The sequence below is a fragment of the Rattus norvegicus genome, chromosome 2 (assembly GCF_036323735.1).
Source record: "Rattus norvegicus strain BN/NHsdMcwi chromosome 2, GRCr8, whole genome shotgun sequence".
Taxonomy (NCBI): Eukaryota; Metazoa; Chordata; class Mammalia; order Rodentia; family Muridae; genus Rattus; species Rattus norvegicus.
Genome location: NC_086020.1, coordinates 146045499 through 146069223, shown reverse-complemented (window position 1 = coordinate 146069223; position 23725 = coordinate 146045499). Strand labels below are relative to the sequence as shown.

The following is a 23725-nucleotide window of genomic DNA, read 5'->3' as shown; positions in this document are numbered from 1 at the left end:
AACAGGTCTAAAGCTCTCCTGACACACAGGCCTATAAGACAGTCTAGCACTGTCATAAATAACAGAACAAGGTAACACCAGAGACAACCTGATGGTGAGAGGCAAGCACAGGAACCCAAGCAACAGAAACCAAGACTACATGGCATAATCGGAGCCCAATTCTCCAAACACACCTGAAAAGCAAAATCTAGATTTAAAATCACATTTGATCATGATGATGGAGGACTTCAAGAAAGACATAAAGAACTCCCTTAGAGAAACGCAGAAAAACATAAATAAAAAAGTAGAAGCCTATAGAGAGGAATCACAAAAATCCCTGAAAGAATTCCAGGAAAATGCAATCAAACAGGTGAAGGAATTAAAAATGGAAATAGAAGCAATAAAGAAAGCACAAAGGGAAACAATGCTGGATATAGAAAACCAAAGGAAGAGAAAAGGAGCCATAGATACAAGCATCACAAACAGAATACAAGAGATAGAAGAGAGAATCTCAGGAGCAGAAGATTCCATAGATATCATCAACACAACAGTCAAAGATAATGGAAAATGGAAAAAGCTACTGGTCCAAAACATACAGGAAATCCAGGACTCAATGAGAATATCAAAGCTAAGGATAATAGGTATAGAAGAGAGTGAAGACTCCCAGCTCAAAGGACCAGTATCTACAACAAAATCATAGAAGAAAACTCCCCTAACCTAAAGAAAGAGATGCCCATAAGCATACAAGAAGCCTACAGAACTCGAAATAGATTGGACCAGAAAAGAAACTCCTCCCATCACATAATAGTCAAGACATCAAATGCACAAAACAAGGAAAGAATATTAAAAGCAGTAAGGAAAAAAGGTCAAGTAACATATAAAGGCAGACCTATCAGAATCACACCAGACTTCTCACCCGAGACTATGAAAGCCAGAAGATCCTGGACAGATGCCATACAGAACCTAAGAGAACACAAATGCCAGCCCAGGTTACTGTATCCTGCAAAACTCTCAATTAACATAGATGGAGAAACCAAGATATTCCATGACAAAACCAAATTTAAACATCTTTCTATAAATCCAGCCCTACGAAGGAGAATAAATGGTAAAGCCCAACATAAGGAAGCAAGCTACAACCTAAAAAAAGCAAGGAACTAATCGTCTTGGCAACAAAACAAAGAGAAGAAAAGCACACAAACATAATCTCACATCCAAATACGAATATAACAGGAAGCAACAATCACTATTCCATAATATCTCTCAACATCAATGGTCTCAATTCCCCAATAAAAAGACATAGATTAACAAACTGGATGCACAATGAGGACCCTGCATTCTGCTGCCTACAGGAAACACACCTCAGAGACAAAGACAGACACAACCTCAGAGTGAAAGATTGGAAAATAACTTTCCAAGGAAATGGTCGAAGGAGCAAGCTGGATTAGCCATTCTAATATTGAATAAAATCAATTTTCACCTAAAAGTCATTAAAAAACATAAAGAAAGACACTTCATATTCACCAAAGGAAATACAAGGGCACCTACATACATAAAAGAAACCTTACTGAAGCCCAAAGCAGACATTGGACCCAACAAAATAATAGTTGGAGATGTCAACACCCCATTCTCATCAATGGACAGATCCTCTCATGGAAACAGGAATTAAACAGAGACATAGACAGACTAAGAGAAGTCATGAACCAGATGGACTTAACAGATATTCATAGAACATTCGATCCTAAAACAAAAGGATATAACTTCTCACCACCTCATGGTACTTTCTCCAAAATTGACCATATAATTTGTCATTAAACAGGCCTCAGCAGATACAGAAAGATTCAAATACTCCCATGCGTCCTATCAGACCACCACAGACTAAAGCTGATCTTCAATAACAATAAGGGAAGAACGGCCACATATACATGGAAGTTGAACAATGCTCTACTCAATGATAACTTGGTCAAGGAAGAAATAAAGAAATTAAAGACTTCTTAGAATTTAATGAAAATGAAGGTACCCAATACCCAAACTTATGGGACACAAAGAAAGCTGTGCTAAGAGGAAAACTCATAGCTCTGAGTTCCTGCAGAAAGAAACAGGAGAGAGCATATATCAGCAGCTTGACAACACACCTAAAAGCTCTAGAACAAAAAGAAGCAAATACACCCAGGAGGAGTAGAAGGCAGGAAATAATCAAACTCAGAGCTGAAATCAACCAAGTAGAAACAAAAGGACCATACAAAGAATCAACAGAACTAAAAGTTGGTTCTTTGATAAAATCAACAAGATAGATAAACCCTTAGGCAGACTAATGAGAGGACAAAGAGACTGTGTCCAAATTAACAAAATCAGAAATGAAAAGGGAGACATAATTACAGAATCAAAGGAAATTCAAAAATTCATCAGATCCTACTACAAAAGCCTATATTCAACAAAATTTGAAAATCTGCAGGAAATGGACAATTTCCTAGACAGATACCAGGTACCGAGGTAAAATCAGGAACAGATAAACGATTTAAACAACCCCATAACTCCTAAAGAAATAGAAGCAGTCATTAAAGGTCTCCCAACGAAAAAGAGCCCAGGACAAGATGGGTTCAGTGAAGAATTCTATCAGACCTTCATAGAAGACCTCATACCAATACTATCCAAACTATTCCAAAACAAAAAATTGAAACAGATGGAGTGCTACCAAATTCCTTCTGTGAAACCACAATTATTCTTATACCTAAACCACACAAAGACTCAACAAAGAAAGAGAACTTCAGACCAATTTCCCTTATGAATATCAATGCAAAAATACTGAATAAAATTCTGGCAAACCAAATCCAAGAACACATCAAAACAATCATCCATTATGATCAAGTAAGCTTCATCCAAGGCATGCAGGGATGGTTTAATATATGGAAAACCAGCAATTTAATCCATTATATATACAAACAGAAAGAACAAAACCACATGATCATTTCATTACATGCTGAGAAAGCATTTGACAAAATTCAACCCCTATTCATGATAAAAGTCCTAGAAAGAATAGGAATTCAAGGCCAATACCTAAACATAGTAAAAGCCATATGTAGTAATCCAGTAGCTGACATTAAACTAAATGGAGAGAAACTTGAAGCAATCCCACTAAAATCAGGGACTAGACAAGTCTGCCCACTCTCTCCCTACTTACTCAATATAGTTCTTGAAGTTCTAGCCAGAGCAATCAGACAACAAAAGGAGATCAAGGGGGTACAGATTGGAAAAGAAGTCAAAATATCACTATTTGCAGATAACATGATAGTATATTTAAGTGATCCCAAAAGATCCAACAGAGAACTACTAAACCTGATAAACAACTTCAGCAAAGTGGCTGGGTATAAAATTAACTCAAATAAATCAGTAGCCTTCCTCTACACAAAAGAGAAACAAGCCAAGAAAGTAATTAGGGAAACAACACCCTTCATAATAGTCCCAAATAATATAAAGTACCTCGGTGTGACTTTAACCAAGCAAGTGAAAGATCTGTATGATAAGAACTTCAAGCCTCTGAAGAAAGAAATTGAAGACCTCAGAAAATGGAAAGATCTCCCATGCTCATGGATTGGCAGGATTAATAGAGTAAAAATGACCATTTTACCAAAAGCTATCTACAGATTCAATGCAATCCCCATCAAAATACCAAGCCAATTCTTCAGAGAGTTAGACAGAACAATATGCAAACTCATCTGGAATAACGAAAAACCCAGGATAGCTTAAACTATCCTCAACAATAAAAGGACTTCTGGGGGAATCACTGTCCCTGAACTCAAGCAGTATTACAGAGCAATAGTGATAAAAACTGCATGGTATTGGTACAGAGACAGACAGATAGACCAATGGAATAGAATTGAAGACCCAGAAATGAACCCACACACCTATGGTCACTTTGACAAATTTTGACAAAGGAGCCAAAACCATCCAATGGAAAAAAGATAGCATTTTCAGCAAATGGTGCTGGTTCAACTAGAGGTCAGCATGTAGAAGAATGTGGATCGATCCATGCTCATCACCCTGTACAAAGATTAAGTCCAAGTGGATCAAGGACCTCCACATCAAACCAGATACACTTAAACTAATAGAAGAAAAACTAGGGAAGCATCTGGAACACATGGGCACTGGAAAAAATTTTGGCATTGTTGTTCTTATGGGGTCTTGAACTCTGTCAAGCTCTTCCAGTCCTTTCTCTGATTCCTTCAATCGGGGTCCCATTTGGCTTATGCTCTAAGATCAAGCGTCAACAAATGGGATCTCATAAAACTGCAAAGCTTCTGTAAGCAAAGGACACTGTTGTTAGGACAAAACGACAACCAACAGATTGGGAAAAGATCTTTATCAATACTACAACTGATAGAGGGCTTATATCCAAAATATACAAAGAACTCAAGAAGTTAGACTGCAGAGAGACAAATAACCCTATTAAAAAACATGGGGTTGAGAGCTAAACAAAGAATTCACAGCTGAGGAATACCGAATGGCTGAGAAACATCTAAAGAAATGTTCAACATCTTTAGTCATAAGGGAAATGCAAATCAAAACAACCCTGAGATTTCACCTCACACCAGTGAGAAATGGCTAAGTTCAAAAACTCAGGTTACAGCAAATGCTGGCAAAAATGTGGAGAAAGAGGAACTCTCCTCCATTGTTGGTGGGATTGCAGACTGGTACAACCATCCTGGAAATCAGTCTGGAGGTTCCTCAGAAAATTGGACGTTGAACTACCTGAGGACCCAGCTATACCCATATACCCATATACATAAACCCAAAGGATGCCCCAACATATATCTAAGACATGTGCTATGTTCATAGCAGCCTTATTTATAATAGCCAGAAGCTGGAAAGAACCCAGATGCCCTTCAACAGAGGAATGGTTACAGAAAATGTGGTACATCTACACAATGGAATATTACTCAGCTATCAAAAACAATGACTTTATGAAATTCATAGGCAAATGGATGGAACTGGAAAATATCATCCTGAGTGAGGTAACCCAATCACAGAAAAACACACATGTTATGCACTCATTGATAAGTGGCTATTAGCCCAAATGCTAGAATTACACTAGATGCACAGAACACATGAAACTCAAGAAGGATGACCAAAATGTGAATGCTTCACTCCTTCTTTAAAAGGGGAACAAGAATACCCTTGGCAGGGAATAGGGAGGCAAATTTAGAACAGAGGCAGAAGGAACACCCATTCAGAGCCTGCCCCACATGTGATCCATAAATATACATATACAGCCACCCAATTAGATAAGATAGATGAAGAAGGCCAACAGGAACAGCCAGAATATGGCAAATTCATAGGCGAATGTCTACAGCAATCCACTGAACTGAGAACGGGACCCCGATTGAAGGAATCAGAGAAAGGACTGGAAGAGCTTGACAGAGTTCAAGACCCCATATGAACAACAATGCCAACCAACCAGAGCTTCCAGGGACTAAGCCACTACCCAAAGACTGTACATTGACTGACCCTGGGCTCCAACCTCATAGGTAGCAATGAATAGCCTAGTAAGAGCACCAGTGGAAGGATAAGCCCTTGGTCCTGCCAAGACTGAACCCCCAGTGAATGCGATTGTTGGAGGGAGGGTGGTAATGTGGGGAGGATGGGGAAGGTAGCACCCATAGAGAAGGGGAGCGTGAGGGGTTGGGGGATGTTGGCCCGGAAACCATGAAGGGGAATAACAATCGAAATGTAAATAAGAAATACTCAAGTTAATAAAGATGGAAAAAATAAAAATAAAAACAATGACTTCATGAAATTCTTAGGCAAATGGATGGAACTAGAAAATATCACCCTGAGTGAGGTAATCCAATCACAAAAAAACACACATGGTATGCAGTCACTGACAACTGGATATTAGCCCCAAAGCTTGGAATACCAAAGATACAATTTACAGACCACATGAAGCTCCAGAAGAAGGAAGAAAAAGTGTGGATGCTTCAGTCCTTCTTTGAAAGGGGAACAAAATGATCACAGGAGAAAGTATGGAGAGAATGTGTGGAGCAGACTCTGAAGGAGAGGCCATCTCAAGACTGCCTCACCTGGGGCCTATCTCATATAGTCACCAAACCCATGTACTATTGAGGATGCAAGAAGTGCATGCTGACAGGAACCTGATATAACTGTCTCCTGAGAATCTCAGTCACAGCCTGACAAATACAGAGGCAGATGCTCACAGCCAACCATTGGACTGAGAATGCAGTCCCCAATAGAAGAGTTAGAGAACAGACTGAAGGAGCTGAAGAAGAAACACAGGAAGAACAGCAATATCAACCAACCAGACCCCCTAGAGTTTCCAGTGACTAAACCACCAACCAAATAGTACACATGTGCTGGGGACAGCATAAGATGACAAGGACTGCCCAGAGTAGGCCGGGATGGAGACATCTCAGTAGCCTGCAACATCTCTTTGTAAAAAAAAAAAGTTTGTTCCAATTTCTCCTAACCTTATCCCTGGACAAAGGCTGCATAGATTTCATTTGTGCGTGACTGCTTTTCAGTTGGCTTTGATGTACATAATTGTTCTATTATATCTCACTTTCCTACTTCTTTCTCGTGCTCTGGTAAATTCTGTGAAACTAGATGCTCCTTGATGTAATGATTCTTAAACAATTGGAAATTGAGGCATAGAAGCAGAGCACAGCAAAGTCCTAATGGCCCAGGTGTATGTTGTGTGTTCTCATCTTGGGAACGATATAATAACTGCATAATGGTAGTTCTAGATTAATGCTTGACTTGTAAAGAAACTATTAGAAAATGAATTAGAGCCAATATTGGGACCCCAAGAAAGACAAAAGTTATTGAAGTTTGGAAATACATTTTACATAACATTTGGCAGTGGTTCGTGGATAAGGAAGTATAGAATACATAAAATTATATACTAGTAAAACTAAGTCAAAATACTGGGAGTCTTACAAGAGTCATTGTGTGTAATGTAAAGGAACAGAAAGCTAGCAGAACTACTGAGTTAAGGGTTAACTTGATCCTTTCTGGCCACTGCCTGGCAGCTTTGTCCATGTCATTTATCTTAGAGCTTCACAGGAAAGTGCAAGTAGCTGATCTCAGAGCACTGAGGCCTAAAGTATAATAGTTTAAAAGTTAAAGGTTAAATAATGATAAGTTTGCAAAATATTATTATTTTGGCCACAGGCCTGGGAATAGGGGAAGCTTGAAACTTTAGGAAACAATTGTAATTCTAAATTCTTTGTGGGATGTGGTTATTCTTTTGAACCTGATTTGGCACTGATTATACAATGTCTTTTTTTTCTACCTGCTTTTTGAGGCTCAATAAGAGAAAGGCTATAGAGCAAATGAGGGAGCAAGTGAGGAAGCAAGTGAGAGAGCATGTGTGAACATGTGTGAGCATGTGTGAGCATGTGTGAGCATGTGTGAGCATGTGTGAGCATGTGTGAGCATGTGTGAGCATGTGTGAGCATGTAAAACACAAGTGGAGAGTGAGGTGTACATGAGATTGTGTGTGTGTGTGTGAGAGAGAGAGAGAGAGAGACAGAGAGAGAGAGAGAGAGAGAGAGAGAGAGAGAGAGAGAGAGAGAGAGAAACTTTAAGCCTTGAAATTGCCTGTCAGTTTGTACCCAAAGAGTAATCTGTGTATATTTATTATATGCCTTCCCAATATCCCTGCTTCCAGTGAGAACTCCGATTCTGTGTCCAGTCTGGACCGCGACCCACATGGAAGGACCCATGGCTCCAGCGCATATGTAGCAGATGATGGCCTTGTTGGGCTTCAGTGGGAGGAGAGGCTTTTGGTCCTGTGAAGGCTTGTTGCCCCAGTGTAGGGGAATGCCAGGTTAGGGAGGTAGGATGGAGATGGTGGGTGGTTGGGGAAGCACCCCCATAGAAGCATGGGGCGGGGGCATGGGATAGGGGGTTTCAGGAGGGGAAAGCAAGAACGGGGATAACAGTTGAAATATAAATAAAGAAAATATCCAATAAAATAGAAATAATCAGAAAACAAAGCAAAACAAACAAAAACTAATAAAATTTCTTGGAATGAGGATTGGATTTTAAATTAAATGCACAAAATCCACCTTGGCATATTTAAAAAAGGAAACTGATCCAGCATAGGATAAAGATCATCTCAGGTAAAAGCAGCCATGTGCAAACAGCATACTCATTTGTATCTCAGAAATTATATAATTTTAATACCTCCCAAAGAAAATGAAAATTGGTTATTATGCAGTTGTGAGCTGATGAGTGTGTTGGTCTCATCAAAGAGGGAAGCAAATAGATTGGAGCTTATATAACTTCCTAGGTGAATAGTCTCCACGTTTGCTAATGACTCACTTTGAAAATTAAGAAAAGCAGAATGAATAATTCTAACTGCTATCTATACTTGTTTCTATGTCATCAAGGATTAAGAATCATTGGTTAGCAATGGATGCTGTTCAGACAGTTATCTTCAAGTTTGCTTTTACTAAATTATAAATAAAGATGACATATTTAAACTACAGGAAATATTTTCAGTTTAGATGTTAAGCTTCTCCACAATAAAGGAAAGCTTTCTATTCAGAGTATACATAAACTTCCAAAAACATAAACTAAAAAATGGATTTAACTTATATTGAGCATATGGAATTAATGTATAAATATATAATTGGAAACTTTGCCAGAAATACTAAATAGTGTTCACTCAATACAACTGTTTTGTCTCCATCACTTGGTTTTTATCATGGTCTGGGAACAGACATGTGTTTTTGCATATAACCACATTTTAATGCTGAACTACTACAATTGAATTCTTAGAGACTTTCCGTCACAAGATAATACATGATAGTAATGGGAATAATAAGTGAATACTCCACATTTTCAGTAACAAACAGGATATTTAAGTATATTTATCAAATTTGTGCAAAGATCTTTATGCTAAATTATATGTATGTTCAAATACAACTCAAATTATCATCATGCTTACTAAACATTAGATTAAATTATCTCCATCTATGCTTGATTTATAAGTTTTTTTCTAACCAACTGATATATTTTTCTCCTACTTTTAATCCTAACTGTAAATTGTATGGCATTGCAATGAGTGACATGACTCCATGGATCCCTTCTTCTATGTGGTCATGAGCAACTTGAACCCCAACATTTCTAAGACGTGTAATATAAATGAGACCCTCATCTCTTAGGACATCATGTTCACAAGTGAGGATGTATGTTAATGGCAAACTCTGTAACTGAGAGTCACTGGCTAGCAAAGGAGATAGCCTGCTATCCATAAGTGCTGGGTAGAATACATTTAGCTTTCCAAGAGTGGGCTCATTATAAACATGGTTCTTTTTATACTTCTCAGGAAGAAAGTCACTCCAGTTAACAAACTTGAACAGGTGTCTTGATCCTTGAGGCATGTGTTCATTTCTCTGCATAGCCTGGTGCAGGGCTATGTCTTCAGTTACATATAGGTGTGCCAGCTTAATTCCTATCTCTCTTGAAAGAAAGGGACCATGTTCATACTCTCGATGAGATGGCATCAAGGTGTCGATAAATTGTAGTGCAGGATATATCAAGGCTTGTGCCTTAATTTTATCTTTATATTCTGGATTATTCTGGAGCTGTAAATATAAAAATTATACTCATGATTTTTACACAAAAGGGATACATATTTGCATCAATAACCCAGGGTAAATAAATTCATAAAATGTAAACACTAGTGATTATTCACACAATAGTTACTCATTGACTTAGAGATGTGAGGATGTGTCATTCCACATTCATCAATGTGGAAATAGTGTATGCTCTCCAATGCATGCAGTTATTCACAGTATGATAATAACCAAAACATGATCAAGGGAGTTCCCAAAATGATGACAGCATAATTATATCTCAGACTACTTTTAAAAATTTGAGTTTTTGAATGCTTGGCTTTTGTGTGGTGGGTGGTGTGTGTGTGTGTGTGTGTGTGTGTGTGTGTGTGTGAGAGAGAGAGAGAGAGAGAGAGAGAGAGAGAGAGAGAGAGGGAGAGGGAGAGAGGAGAAAAAGGGAAAGAGAAAGAGGGGTGTTTATACTTATCTGTACCAGGTTGTTTTGGAACATATTGCTCTGTCTCATCCTCCCAAGTACTTGTAGTTATGTGTCACCATGCTAAAATTACTTAAAAACACACACACACACACACACACACACACACACACACAAATACATATATATATGTATACATTTTATGTATACATATATATATGTATAATATATTATATATAAAATATGTGTGAATGAGCAAAACAACTCCAAATTTGATACATAAATCTTATAAAAATGGAAGCTTAACGTATTGAGTCAATGTCAGGAGCCAACTAGGAGAGGCTAAGACTAGCAGATGAATTTTCTGGAGGTGGTACCCCATTTTTTACATAGCTTCTTGGGTGAGGTCTGAGCATCAAGTTTCCAAGAGACTTCATCTCAGGATTAATTCTTGCAGCTGATATAACTTTCCTGTAATGATTGTATAGACTAAGGATTCCTAGGCCTTAGCCCACTTTATTGAGCAAATTTCCTGCATATCAACATAAAGATGAAGTTTCATGAATTAATGCTGTTTAGATGAATTAATGATTTTATAGAATTCTTGGGTTGATTCAAATAATTATAGGAAGAAAGTTTTAAGTGATAGTTAAGTTGTTTTGCCAGAAAGTTATAATAAAGTTAGAATCATGAAGAGAATATGGCAACTCCTCCTAAAATAGTAAATAAAGGGTGAATAATATTGAGCTTTCACTGTTATACGAAAAAGAAAAATAGGCTTGGGACAAATTTGTGATCAAGAAAGACCATTCATTCTATGTCAAGTCCAAGGATGAAGCCATGGGTGTAAACTATAATAAAGCAAGGATATGTAAAATTCTTGCTTTGAGCTTATAATGAACTTACAGAACAAAACACTGCTTTGAGCTTAATATCAACATCCTTCTGCAATTCTCCTTTTTAGTAATATATCTATGAGGTAAATTTTAAAGAACTTTGGTCTATTAAAAGGTCATAGGAAAGAAATAAAATGCAGGCTTGGGAGGTTCTGCTTCATCCATTTATCTAAATGGCATTTGAGGTTCAGCTTAATCCACTAAATGTATATTTGTATATGTCTGTTTGTCTATATGTATGTATGCAGGTATATGTGTCTGTATGTAAGATGCATAAACACATTTGGAGTTGACTGAGACAGGTGGTCATGTCTGACTAGAATGTACGTGTGTGTGTGTGTGTGTGTGTGTGTGTGTGTGTGTGCACGTGCGCACACACACACATATTTGCCTCTGTAAATAATTTTAATTCTAAGAAACTAGTAGTTTTTAACACAAAGAGTAAGAGAACAAGTAATAAAAGTAGAAAGCCAGGGATCATCAGTCTTTCACTGTCATCTGACATTGTGTTGTGCCCAGTAGCATTCCCCTAAAGGCATAAAGGACCTGTGTAGGCTCCCAGCAAGGAAAGAATTCAAACATGAATCCTATCTTTAGGAAAACATAGGATGATATATAAAAATCAAAAACAGTGGGAAAAGATGAGGAATGCTTTGTGTATACAGCCCCCGTCTTTACCAGAAATGGGAATTGTCCTGAGTTTGCAGCTACAAGAAGATTCCTCTTCCTTCCATTTTCTAGTTATACACACTGCAGAAGAGGGTCTGTAGTGGGATCCTAATGCTGATCACTCAGTCAGCACATGTGCTTATGCAGCAGTGCCCTATCTACAAATGTCTGTCTCTGTAGCCCTCCATAGGGATGCTCAGGATTCAGTTAGAGTTCTCAAGGCCTCGTCAAAGAAGTTGAGTTGTATAAAATGGAAGGATTAGTAGAAATCTCAATAGCACATAAGGAAAAATAACTGACCAAATTCAAAATATGCACACATAAATAGATATGAAGTTCTACGTGATAAAGAAAGAATTCCTAAGAGAATCTTTTTCGTTGTTTATAAAATAAAAACTAAAATTCTAAATTTTATTAAGATAATTTACAGAGTCTTTTCCATGCACTCATTTGTACATCCAAGTGACAAGACTTTCGTGCAGTCAGACATATTTTTAGGCAAATTTTCTTCCTTATGTAATCTACATATGAGTGTCTATGGAAAGGAACAGCAAATCTGCAGTCTCATATCCATATATGCCTGCAGCCCAAACCCATATATGTCTGTTTATTTTAAATAAATTAAAATGAAATAACATTAAATATTCACATCCTCAGTCACATTATTCACATTTAAATACTCTATGACTCTGTATGACTAATGACTACCTTCTTTGTTGGGTGAGGAGTCTTGATCTTAAAGGGGGTATGGAGTGTATCAGAAAGATCAGAGAATAAACAGCATGGTACATGGTACCAACATTTTGGTAGATTCAAGTGATAGCTTCTCCACAAGGAAGCAGGTGTAATCCCAAATGAGTTGGTAGATGCTTCTGGTAGAGCAAAGTGCATTCCTGGAGTCCACCGGGCACCTAGTCCCACAGTTTCACAGAACTCCAAGGTCAGTGCATCAGCTTACTTGAAAACAGATCAAAACTGAATGAGAAATGTATCGATTTCTACACATTTGTGCATACATATGAGCATGAATCAGAATACATGCCCACATTTACCAGCACATGTATACATATTTATATGAAAAATAAAGCAAAATTCAAGTGAATACCAGCACACATTAGGAAAATGGGCAAGAACGGACTTTTTTTGCAGAGTTCAGATTTCCCCAAGCTTTAACTCAAGAGAAGACAAAAGATATGCTGTACATTAATAGCTTAAACTTTAAGCATTAAATGAAAGAACTAAAGAGAAATGACCATATCTGGAATTCCATTTTTACTATTCCTGTGCAGTCTCAGAACACTTGTTATCCTTTTCAATACCCATTTTATTAAAGTTACTAAACTTTTGCAACAAGAATATATGCTTGCACCTCATACTTTGTGGTCAAACCAGTCTTTACTATTAAAATCCCAAAATAGCAGTTCCAAATGCGCTGAAACACTGCCAGAATATCACAGGAAACATCTCCAGAAATCCTCTGATAACCAGGACATCCAGCTCAGGGTCTTTGGTAAAATAGTAATTATATGAAACTTCATGTTTCCTGGATTAGTCTAGGACTGTGAAACAGTCCTGGGAACAGCTACAGAAGTCTCAGTCTTGGTCACTCAGCTGGATAACAAGTCTCACCTATCCAAAAGTATCTAAAATTACATGATACAGAAGTGGATCTATATGAACTCTTTGTTTCTCACCTTTTCCACAGCCCTTTGTGGGTCACACCAACCCTTTGTAGGAAGACTGTAGCTATCTCATTGGAATATATGTGTGGTATTAAATTCTACAGATATAGAGAACCTTTGTCTAATTTCATGACCACTAGAACCATGGAGGGAAAACACTGCAGTTGAATAGATAAACCATGTCTCCTCGACTAGAAAAGCTTCAGTCTGGCAAAGACGTGATCTGACAATCAAATGTCTTAAAATGCTTGAATTATTTCTAGATTTGTCTTGCAGACCACCTCATAGAATTTCATTAGCTATTTCAAAGAAATGTAGAGTCAGATAGAAAAAGAGTAGAGCAAAGTTTACTTGTGGTGCCTGGTGTAACTGGAAAAGTGAGATATACAGAATAGAAGCAGGCAAGGAGAAAGTCTGTAGGCATGGGAGTAGCAGTGGCCTATGTATGACAACATCAGAGCAGAATAGTCAAACATCTGTAGGAACAAAACATACCAACTGAGTTGCTGCTGTTGCCAATGAGCCTCCAGAGCTGTCTCCAGAAATACAAATGCGAGTGGGATCTACTCCATACTTTTCAAGAATTGTGTCCTGGAGAAAGAACTTGATCACAAGAACACAATCTTCAAAGGCAGTTGGGAATGGATACTGAGGAGCAAGCCTGTAGCTTTAAAGAAAAAACAAACAATGAGAAAGTATTATGATTAAACTTATACATATCTCTCAACTTCACCAACACATATATTAATAAAGTATTGTTCTTACTTTGAACCTTTAATTTCATCAGTAAACCTGGACTTACTAATTGCTTCTGTTTTAAAACAAGAAGCAGATTCTGGTTTAAAGAGTTTCAGGTACTAGTCCTTTAGTAGGATTAGTGAAAGAAGATGAACCTTCACCCTCATAAAGTCTGTAGGATTCATCAAGCCCTCAGCAAAGTTTGTGACTTAAAAACAATTCACAATTATTATAGAAGTTCCCAGGAAAATGTAAAATCAGATTAAACATAGGTACCTTGATTTAGGAATTTCCTTAAATTAGAATTCTATAAAAATGAAAAATTTCATAGACAAACCCGAGAGTTTTAATCAATATTAGCATATTATTACTTAATAATTTAATAATTACTTAATTATGTGATGATAATATTAAAGTATTTCTATATACTGAAGTATATCCTAATAGTATGTAAATATATTAATGGGTCCTACCAAAATACTGTAAGTTAATTATTAAGACAAAAATACAAGACATCCCAAGGTCGCAGACAGACTGCAACCTCTGCACACCTTAGTCCACATCCTGGTCCAAGGGGAAACTGCACAGTGCCTCTGGACACAGGGATATACGAACAGAGAGCTGCCAGTCCCCGCGGTTCTGGTCTGCACTTAGGACCAAACTGAACAGGCCAAACAGCTCCCTGCACCCAAATGCCACGGGGGAGAGAGCTGGAACCTCAGAAATGTAGATACTCCTGAGAAGTCAGTCCAGTCCCAAGAGAGAATTGCATAGTGCCAACTATACCCAAGGGTTGCAAGGACCTAAATGAGCAATCAGGGGCAGGACCCTTTGATTCCTGCCCATACCTAGAGCCGGAAGACAGTACAGGAGTGCCTACACACCTGAAATCAGAGCACCTGTTCTCAGGAAAGGCTGAAAGTAAACAGGAAAACAGTTCTACGGGAGTGCTGAGACAGAGGTCTACAGCAGGGTCAAGTCATTCTCAGAAACAGCAAAACAAGCAAACACGAGAGACAACCCAATGGCTAGAGGCAAGCGCAGAAACCTAAGCAACAGAAACCAAGACTACTTGGCATCATCAGAGCCCAGATCTCCCACCAAAGAAAATACTAGATATCCAAACACACCAGAAAAGCAAGATTTTGATTTGAAATCACATGTTTTAATAATGATGGAGGACTTTAAGGAAGACATAAAGAACTCCCTTAGAGAAATGCAGGAAAGCACAAGTAAACAAGTAGAGGCCCTTAGAGAGGAAACACAAAAATCACTGAAAGAATTACAGGAAAAGACAACCAAACAGGTGAAGGAATTGAAAATGGAAATAGAAACAATAAAGAAAGCACAAAGGGAGAAATACCTGGATATAGAAAACCAAAGGAAGAGACAAAGAGCCATAGACACAATCATCACTAAGAGAATACAAGAGATAGAAAAATACAGGGGCAGAAGATACCATAGAAAACATCAACAAAACTGACAAAGATAATGTAAAATGCAAAAAGCTACTAGCCGAAAACATACAGGAAATCCAGGACACAATGAGAAGATCAAACCTAAGGATAATAGGTATAGAAGAAAGTAAAGGCTCCCAACTTAAGGGGCCAGTAAATATATTCAACAAAATTATAGAAGAAAACTTCCCTAACCTAAAGAAAGAGATTCCCATAAACATACAAGAAGCCTACAGAACTCCAAATAGATTGGACCAGAAGAGAAATTCCTCACATCACATAATAGTCAAAACAACAAATGCACAAAACTAAAAAAGAATATTAAAAGCAGTAAGGGAAAAAAGTCAAGTGACATATAAAGGCAGACCTATCAGAATTACATCAGACTTCTCACCAGAGACTATGAAAGCCAGAAGATCCTGGACAGATGTTATACAGACTGTAAAAGAAGACAAATACTAGCCCAAGTTGCTGTATCCAACAAAACTTTCAATTATCATAGATGGAGAAACCAAGATATTCCATGACAAAACCAAACTTACACAATATCTTTCTACAAATCCAGCCCAACAAAGGATAATAGATGGAAAACTCCAATACAAGGAGAGAAACTACACCAGACAGAAAGCAAGCAATTTAATTTCCTTGCAATGAAACCAAAAGAGAGACAAACAAACATAATTCCACCTCTAACAATGAAAATAACAGGAAGCGACAATCACTATTTGTTAATATCTCTCAACATCAACAGACTCAATTCCCCAATAAAAAGACATAGACTAACAGTCAGGATATGTAAAGAGGACCCAGCATTCCTGCATGCAGGAAACACAGCTCAGAGACAAAGACAGACACTACCTAAGAGTAAATGGCTGAAAAACAATTGTCCAAGCAAATGGCCTGAAGAAACAGGCTGGATTTCCCATTCTAATATCAAATAAAATTGACTTTCAACCAAGAGTCATTAAAAAAGATAAGGAAGGACACGTCATATTCATCAAAGGAAAAATCAACCAAGATGAACTCTCAATCCTAAATATCTATGACCCAAATGCAAGGGCACCTATGTTCATAAAAGAAACCTTACTAAAGCTCAAAGCACACATTGCACCTCACACAATAATAGTAGGAGATTTCAACACCCGACTCACATCACTGGACAGATCATGGGAAAGGAAATTAAACAGAGATGTACAGAAACTAACAGAAGTTATGAACCAAATGGAGCAGATATTTATAGAATATTCCATCCTAAAACAAAAGGATATACCTTCTTCTCAGCACCTCATGGAACCTTCTCCAAAATTGACCATATAATCAGTCACAATACAGGCTTCAACAGATACAGGAAGATAGAATTAATCCCATGCATACTATCAGACCACCATGCACTAAGACTGATCTACAAAAACAATAATAATGACAGAAAGTCCACATATATATGGAAGTTGAATAATGCTCTACTCAATGACGACTTGGTCAAGGAAGAAAGAAAGAAATTAAAGACTTCTTAGAATTTAATGAAAATGAAGATATAACATTCTCAAACTTATAGGGTACAATGAAAGCAGTACTAAGAGGAAAACTCATAGCTTTAAGAGCCTGCAAAAAGAAACAGGAGAGAGCGTATGTCAGCAGCTTGACAGCACACCTTAAAGGTCTAGAACAAAGAGAAATAAATAAACCCAAGAGGAGTAGAAGGCAGGAAATAATCAAACTCTGACCTGAAATCAACCAAGTAGAAACGAAAAGGACTATACAAAGAATCAGCAAAAGCAGGAGCTGGTTCTTTGAGAAAATCAACAAGATAGATAAACCCTTAGCTAGACTAACCAGAGAGGGTATGCAAATTAACAAAATCAGAAATGAAAAGGGAGATATAACAACAGAATCTGAAGAAATTAAAACATCATCAGATCCTACTACAAAAGCCTATATTCAACAAAACTGGAAAATCTGGAGGAAATGGACTATTTTCTACACCAGGTAAAAAAGTTAAATCAGGAACAAATAAACAATCTAAACAGCCCCATAAATCTTAAAGAAATACAAGCAGTTATTAAAAGTCTCCCAACCAAAAAGAGCCCAGGTCCAGATGGGTTCAGTGCAGAATTCTGTGAGACCATCATAAAAGACTTCATACCAATACTATCCAAACTATTCCACAAAATAGAAATAGACAGAACACTACGAAATTCCTTGTATGATACCACAATTACTCTTATACCAAAAGCACATAAAGAACCATCAAAGAAAAAGAACTTCAGACCAATTTCCCTTATGAATATTGACACAAAAATACTCAATAAAATTCTTGCAAACTGAATCCAAGAACCCATAAAAAAGATCATTCATCTTGATCAAGTTGACTTCATCCCAGGGATGCAGGGATGGTTTCATATACGAAAATCCATCATGTAATCCACTATATAAACAGACTCAAAGATAAGAACCACACGGTCATTTCATTAGATGCTGAGAAAGCATTTGACAATATTCAATATCCCTTCATGATAAAAGTCCTGGAAAGATCAGGTATTCAAGGTCCATATCTAAACATAGTAAAAGCAATATACAGCAAACTAGTAGCTAACATCAAACTAAATGGAGAGAAACTTGAGGTAATCCCACTAAAATCAGAAACTAGATAAGGCTGCCCATTCTGTCCCTACTTATTCAGTATATTACTCGAAGTCCTAGCCAGAGCAATCAGAGAGCGAAAGGAGGTCAAAGGGATAAAAATTTGAAGGGAAGAAATTAAAGTATCACTATTTGCAAATGACATGATAGTGTACTTTTGTGACCCCAAAAGTTCCACCAGAGAACTACTTAACCTGATAAACAACTTCAGCAAAGTGTTGGGGTATGATATTATCTCAAACAAATCAGTATCCTTCCTCCACTCAAAGGATAAACAGGCTGAAAAAGAAAATAAGGAAATGACACCCTTCATTATAGTCCCAAATAATATAAAATATCTTGGTGTGACTTTAATCAAGCAAGTGAAATATCTGTATGACAAGAACTTCAAGTTGCTGAAGAAAGAAATTGAGGAAGAGGAAGATCTCAGAAGATGGAAAGATCTTTTATGCCCATTGATTGGCAGGATTAATATAGTAAAGATGGTCATTTTGCCAAAAAGCAACCTACAGATTCAATGCAATCCCCATCAAAATTCCTACTCAATTCTTTATAGAGGTAGAAAGGGCAATTTGCAAATTTATTTCGAATAACAAAAACCCAGGATAGTGAAAACTATACTCAACAATAAAAGAACGTCTGGGGGAATCACCATCCCTGACTTCAAGCAGTATTACAGACCAATAGTCATAAAAACTGTATGGTATTGGTACAGAGACAGGCAGATAGATCAGTGGAACAGAATTGAAGACTTAGAAATGAACCCACACAACTATGGTCACTTGATCTTTGACAAACGAGCTAAAACCATCCAATGGAAGAAAGATATCATTTTCTAAAAATGATGCTGGTTCAACTGGAGGTCAGAATCCAGAAGAATGCAAATCGATCCATTCTTTTCCCCATGTACAAAGCTTGAGTCCAAGTGGATCAAGGACCTCAACATCAAACCAGATACACTCAAACTAATAGAAGAAATAGTGGGGAGCATCTTGAACACATGAGCACTGAGAAAAATTTCCTGAGCAAAACACCAATGGCTCATGCTCTAAGATCAAGAATCGACAAATGGGACCTCATAAAACTGCAAAGCTTTTGTAAAGCAAAAGACACTGTCATTAGGACAAAATGGCAGCCAACTGATTGGGAAAGATCTTTACCAATCATACATCTGACAGAGGACTAATATTGAAAATATACCAAGAATTCAAGAAGTTAGACTCTAGAGAGCCAAATAACCCTATTAAAAATGGGGTATGGAGCTAAACAAAACATTCTCAGCCGAGGCTTATCTATTGTCAAAAAAAAACACCTAAAGAAATGTTCAACATCCTTACTCATCAGGGAAATGCAAATCAAAACAACCCTGAGATTCCACCTCACACCTGTCAGAATGTCTAAGATAAAAACTCAGGTGACAGCAGATGCTGACAAGGATATGGAGAAAGAGGAACACTCCTCCATTGTTGGTGGGATTGAACACTGGTACAACCACTTTGGAACTCAGTCTGGAGGTGCCTCAGAAAATTGGACATTACACTACCTGAGGACCCAGCTGTACCTCTCTTGGGCATATAACCAAAAGATGCTCCAACATACAACAAAGACAAATGTTTCACTACATTCGTAGCAGCCTTATTTATAATAGCCAGAAGCTGGAAAGAACCCAGATGCCCTTCAACAGAGGAATGGATTCAAAAAATGTGGTACATCTACACAATGGAGTACTACTCAGCTATCAAAAACAATGACTTCATGAAATTTATAGGCAAATGGAATGAACTAGAAAATATCATCCTGAGTGAGGTAGCTCAATCACAGAAAAATACACTTGGTATACACTCATTGAAAAGTGGATATTAACCAAAAAGCTTGAATTACCCAAGATGCAATCCACAAACGACAGGAAGCTCAAGAAGAAGGATGACCAAAATGCGGATGCTCCCAGTCCTTCTTAAAAGGGGGGAAAATATCCATAGGAGGGGATATGGAAGCAGAGTTTAGAGCAGCAACTCATGGAATAGTCATTCAGAGCATGACCCACATGTGGCATATATATATATATATATATATATATATATATATATATATATATATATATATATATATATATATACAGCCACCAAAACTAGATAAGATTGATGAAGTTAGAAAGTTCATGCTGAAAGGGACCGGACATAGATCTCTTCTGATGGAGACATCCAGAATATGTCCAATACAGAGGTCAATTTTAGCAGCAAACCTCTGAACTGAGAACAGGACCCCCTTGGGTGGAATTAAAGGGAGTATTGAATGAGTTGAAGGAGCTTGCAACCCCATAAAAACAATGCCCACCAACCAGAGCTTCCAGGGACTAAACCACTACTGAAAGTCTATATATGGACTGACCCAAGGCTCCAAATGCATATGTAGCAGAGAATAGCCTTGTTGGGGCATCAGGGGAAGGGGAAGCCCTTGGTCCTGTCAAGGTTGGTCCCCCAGTGCTGGGGAATATGGGGAGGGGGGCAATAAGGGAAATGTATAGGGGGAAAACCTGTATGGGGAAGGGGGTGGGGAGGGAATGGGGACTTATGAACAGGAAACCGGGAAGGGGAATAACCTTTGAAATGTAAGTAAAGAAATATATCTAAGGGGTTGGGGATTTAGTTCAGTGGTAGAGCACTTGCCTAGCAAGCACAAGGCCCTGGGTTCGGTCCTCAGCTCTGGGAAAAAAAAAGAAATATCTCTAATACCATTTTTTTTAAAAAAACAAATTACCATTGTGTTTTATATCCTGTGTGTGTGTGTTGTGTGTGTGTGTGCATGTGTGCGTGTGTGTGTGTGTGTTTGTGTGTGTGTGTTTGTATGTGTTTATATAGGAATACATATCAATTGGACTGTCTTATTACTTTCTTTATAATTTTAAGCCATTAGTATTCTTCAGTTATTTATACACCAATATAAACAATTTTATTCAGATGATCTTTGCTTTTATATTTCAAATAATGCCTAAATGTTTCGAAAATAGCAGTCTAAATGAAGTAGACATTAAAATATGAATACATATGCCAAGATAAATAAGTACAAGTACCTAAAGAAATATAGATTTATTAAAATAAATGTGATATAATACAGCATTTTAAAAGCCTGCATAAAATGATAAAGTGGTAGGTTTGGTTGAAATTACAAAAGGGAAGGCAGGTCCTTAGTCATATCATCCTATGTCATTTATTTCTTAAAATACAATCATTCTGATTCCTTTAAGGAATGATTATGGGGACATCACTGATCCCTCCAGTATGTTTACCTAATTCTATTATATTTGCAGCCAAGAAATTTCTTTCAGTGTATTCAGATAGGTCCAAAATGCTGAAATTTTGGACTACAGAATTGACAGGAAAGATTCACCCTCATAATGAAGGTTTCATAATATAGAGTATACCAAATACATACTAAAGTAATAGGCACCTTCCTGTCCTTGGTGTGTAGTAGAAAAGTCTGGTCAATTTTCATGATATATGAAAATTATTATTTGGTAGAACACCCGAAATATTTATATGGTGCCAACATTGGTCATTTAATGTTACTAAATGCATGAATAATTCTAACCTACATTGTTCTTCTTAGTAGCTCTAATAAAGTACTGTCCCAAGACTGTCATGGCTGTATTTTCTAGGTAAGAAAAAATAATATAAATGTCAGAATAAGGATCCAGCATCACCCACTCCCCCCCCCCTTTTTTTGAGGTTTAGTTGACTTGCTTTCTAAACCAAGCCTATTCTGGGAAGGCTATCACCACAGCATGGAAATTGTTGTTTTCTTACTCTAGTCCCACAACAACAGCATCAAGCTTGTTTGCTGTCCATCGGTTCAGGTAATCATAGGAGCGTATCTCTGAAATGAAAGAGAAAAACAAAACTGTGTTTGGTGGATGTCGAGCAGTGGAAACACAGGTAGACCTAAGAAATGCTATAGAAATGTGAACCATGATGGACTGATGACAACTTTAAGAACAATTAACCCCCTTTTTGGTAGTCAATGCATTCAGGCAAAATCTGGTTGGTCACAATGGGAGACTCTTATTTTATTTAGCAAGCCTTCCTTGGGATAAACAGAACAATTTCTCCAGTTTCAAGGTAGTGCTCCATTCAAGAGATGCCACTGTTACAGATAGATCCCCTTGCATCACACTGCTTCTTTCTGGGGTCATTTTCATGAGAAGGAGGCTTTTGATAAGCAGCACTGATAGAAACTTTATCAGGCAATATTGTATTCATGATGACCCATTAGCAGGAAGTATGGACAAAGTAAAAATGCTTGATTAGCAATAGACACATTGTTTTCAATGTTCTTTACTTGAATTTTATATTTCTCAAGAGAGGAAAAAGTGTATGTCTTTACTCTCAAACTCAAAAGTAGCACATTCCCTACAACTATGGTTAGAAGAACTTAACCAGAATTTCTATTTTCATAAATTCAGATTTTTGCCATAATTAGCATTCTAAGACTTTGTTAGTCCTAATTTTGTACATTTTTAACTTTTTTAAAATCTGATATTATAATGCAATTACATAATTTCTCTTTTCTCCTTCTGAAGCCTCTCAAATATCTTTCAAATTCATGGTTCATTTTTCATTAATTGTTATTACGTGTATGTATTGTATGTATATACCTACATATGGTTCTAAATATAACCTGCTTAGTCTGTATAATGTTACTTGTATTCACTACTGATCATTTGACATTGGATAGCCAATTAATGCACTCTTCACTGGGACAGATTATTTTAGCATTCCTTAGTTGTCAGTAATCCTTTGAGTAGTATTAAGGCCTGATGAGCTAGTCCACTTTGGCATGTGTATTGCCTTATGAGACTTGAACTAAAACTAGACATACTTCATGGTATAAATTTTTTAAAAAGTTTTTTATGTTGTCATGAACATGAATACTTACATAAATACTTTTATACTTAAAATTTTATAACAAACTCTGTTAACATTCTAAACAAATAATTTCAGATGTCATTAAAATAAGCAATATTATATTCTTATATTAGCAATTCCTTATAAAATGTATTATTCATTAATTCTAACTATTACAAACAAGGTAGATAAAAAGAGGGTTAAAATTTGTGATTAATGCCTGAGCAGAAAGCAATGACAAAATTCCTTTTACTTATAAATGGAAACCAATTCACTTTAAAGCATACAATAGTCTTCATTATATAAACACAAACATAATGACTACTATTAAGTGCTCAAGGAAAGAATTAAATCATTGCAGTAAAAACTGTAATAAGGTCATGAGAAGTAAAAGCTCTCAACTCAAAGTAGCGAGATGCAAATTATTCAATTTATATATATATATATATATATATATATATATATATATATATATATATCCCAACTTACTGCAGCTTCCTAAGGTGAAGGCACCACCATGAATGTAAATCACAGCTGGTCGCTGTCTTTCAGACTTCCATTTGGGTAAATACAGACGAACAGGGATGTCACTGAAGTCTGTGTCAATCACTGTAATGTTTTCATCTGAAACTGGTTTTGTCAGAAGCACTCTCATAAATATAGACAAAACATCTTCATATTTTATAAGACCCAAGTTTTCAAACATTTTGGCCTATCAAAACAAAAATTTAAACATTAAGTTTTTTGGTAAC

The 23725-nt window shown here is 37.0% G+C and overlaps 1 protein-coding gene across 2 annotated transcripts in view; it reads right to left on the bottom strand.

The window, feature by feature from the left end:
* Positions 1-8149: 8149 nt before the first annotated feature.
* Aadacl2fm2 (AADACL2 family member 2) overlaps positions 8150-23725 on the bottom strand; it is a 28028-nt gene continuing 12452 nt past the window's right edge. Inside the window, exons 2-5 of one of the 2 annotated variants that reach the window (XM_578019.8) lie at positions 23463-23685; positions 21876-21945; positions 13733-13904; positions 8150-9584 (exon numbers count right to left, since the gene is read on the bottom strand). In XM_578019.8, the coding sequence (XP_578019.8) occupies positions 8982-9584; positions 13733-13904; positions 21876-21945; positions 23463-23685 (1068 nt within the window). In that variant the 3' untranslated portion in view covers positions 8150-8981. The remainder of the gene's footprint in view (positions 9585-13732; positions 13905-21875; positions 21946-23462; positions 23686-23725) is intronic. The other variant, XM_063282766.1, reaches the window with a different exon arrangement.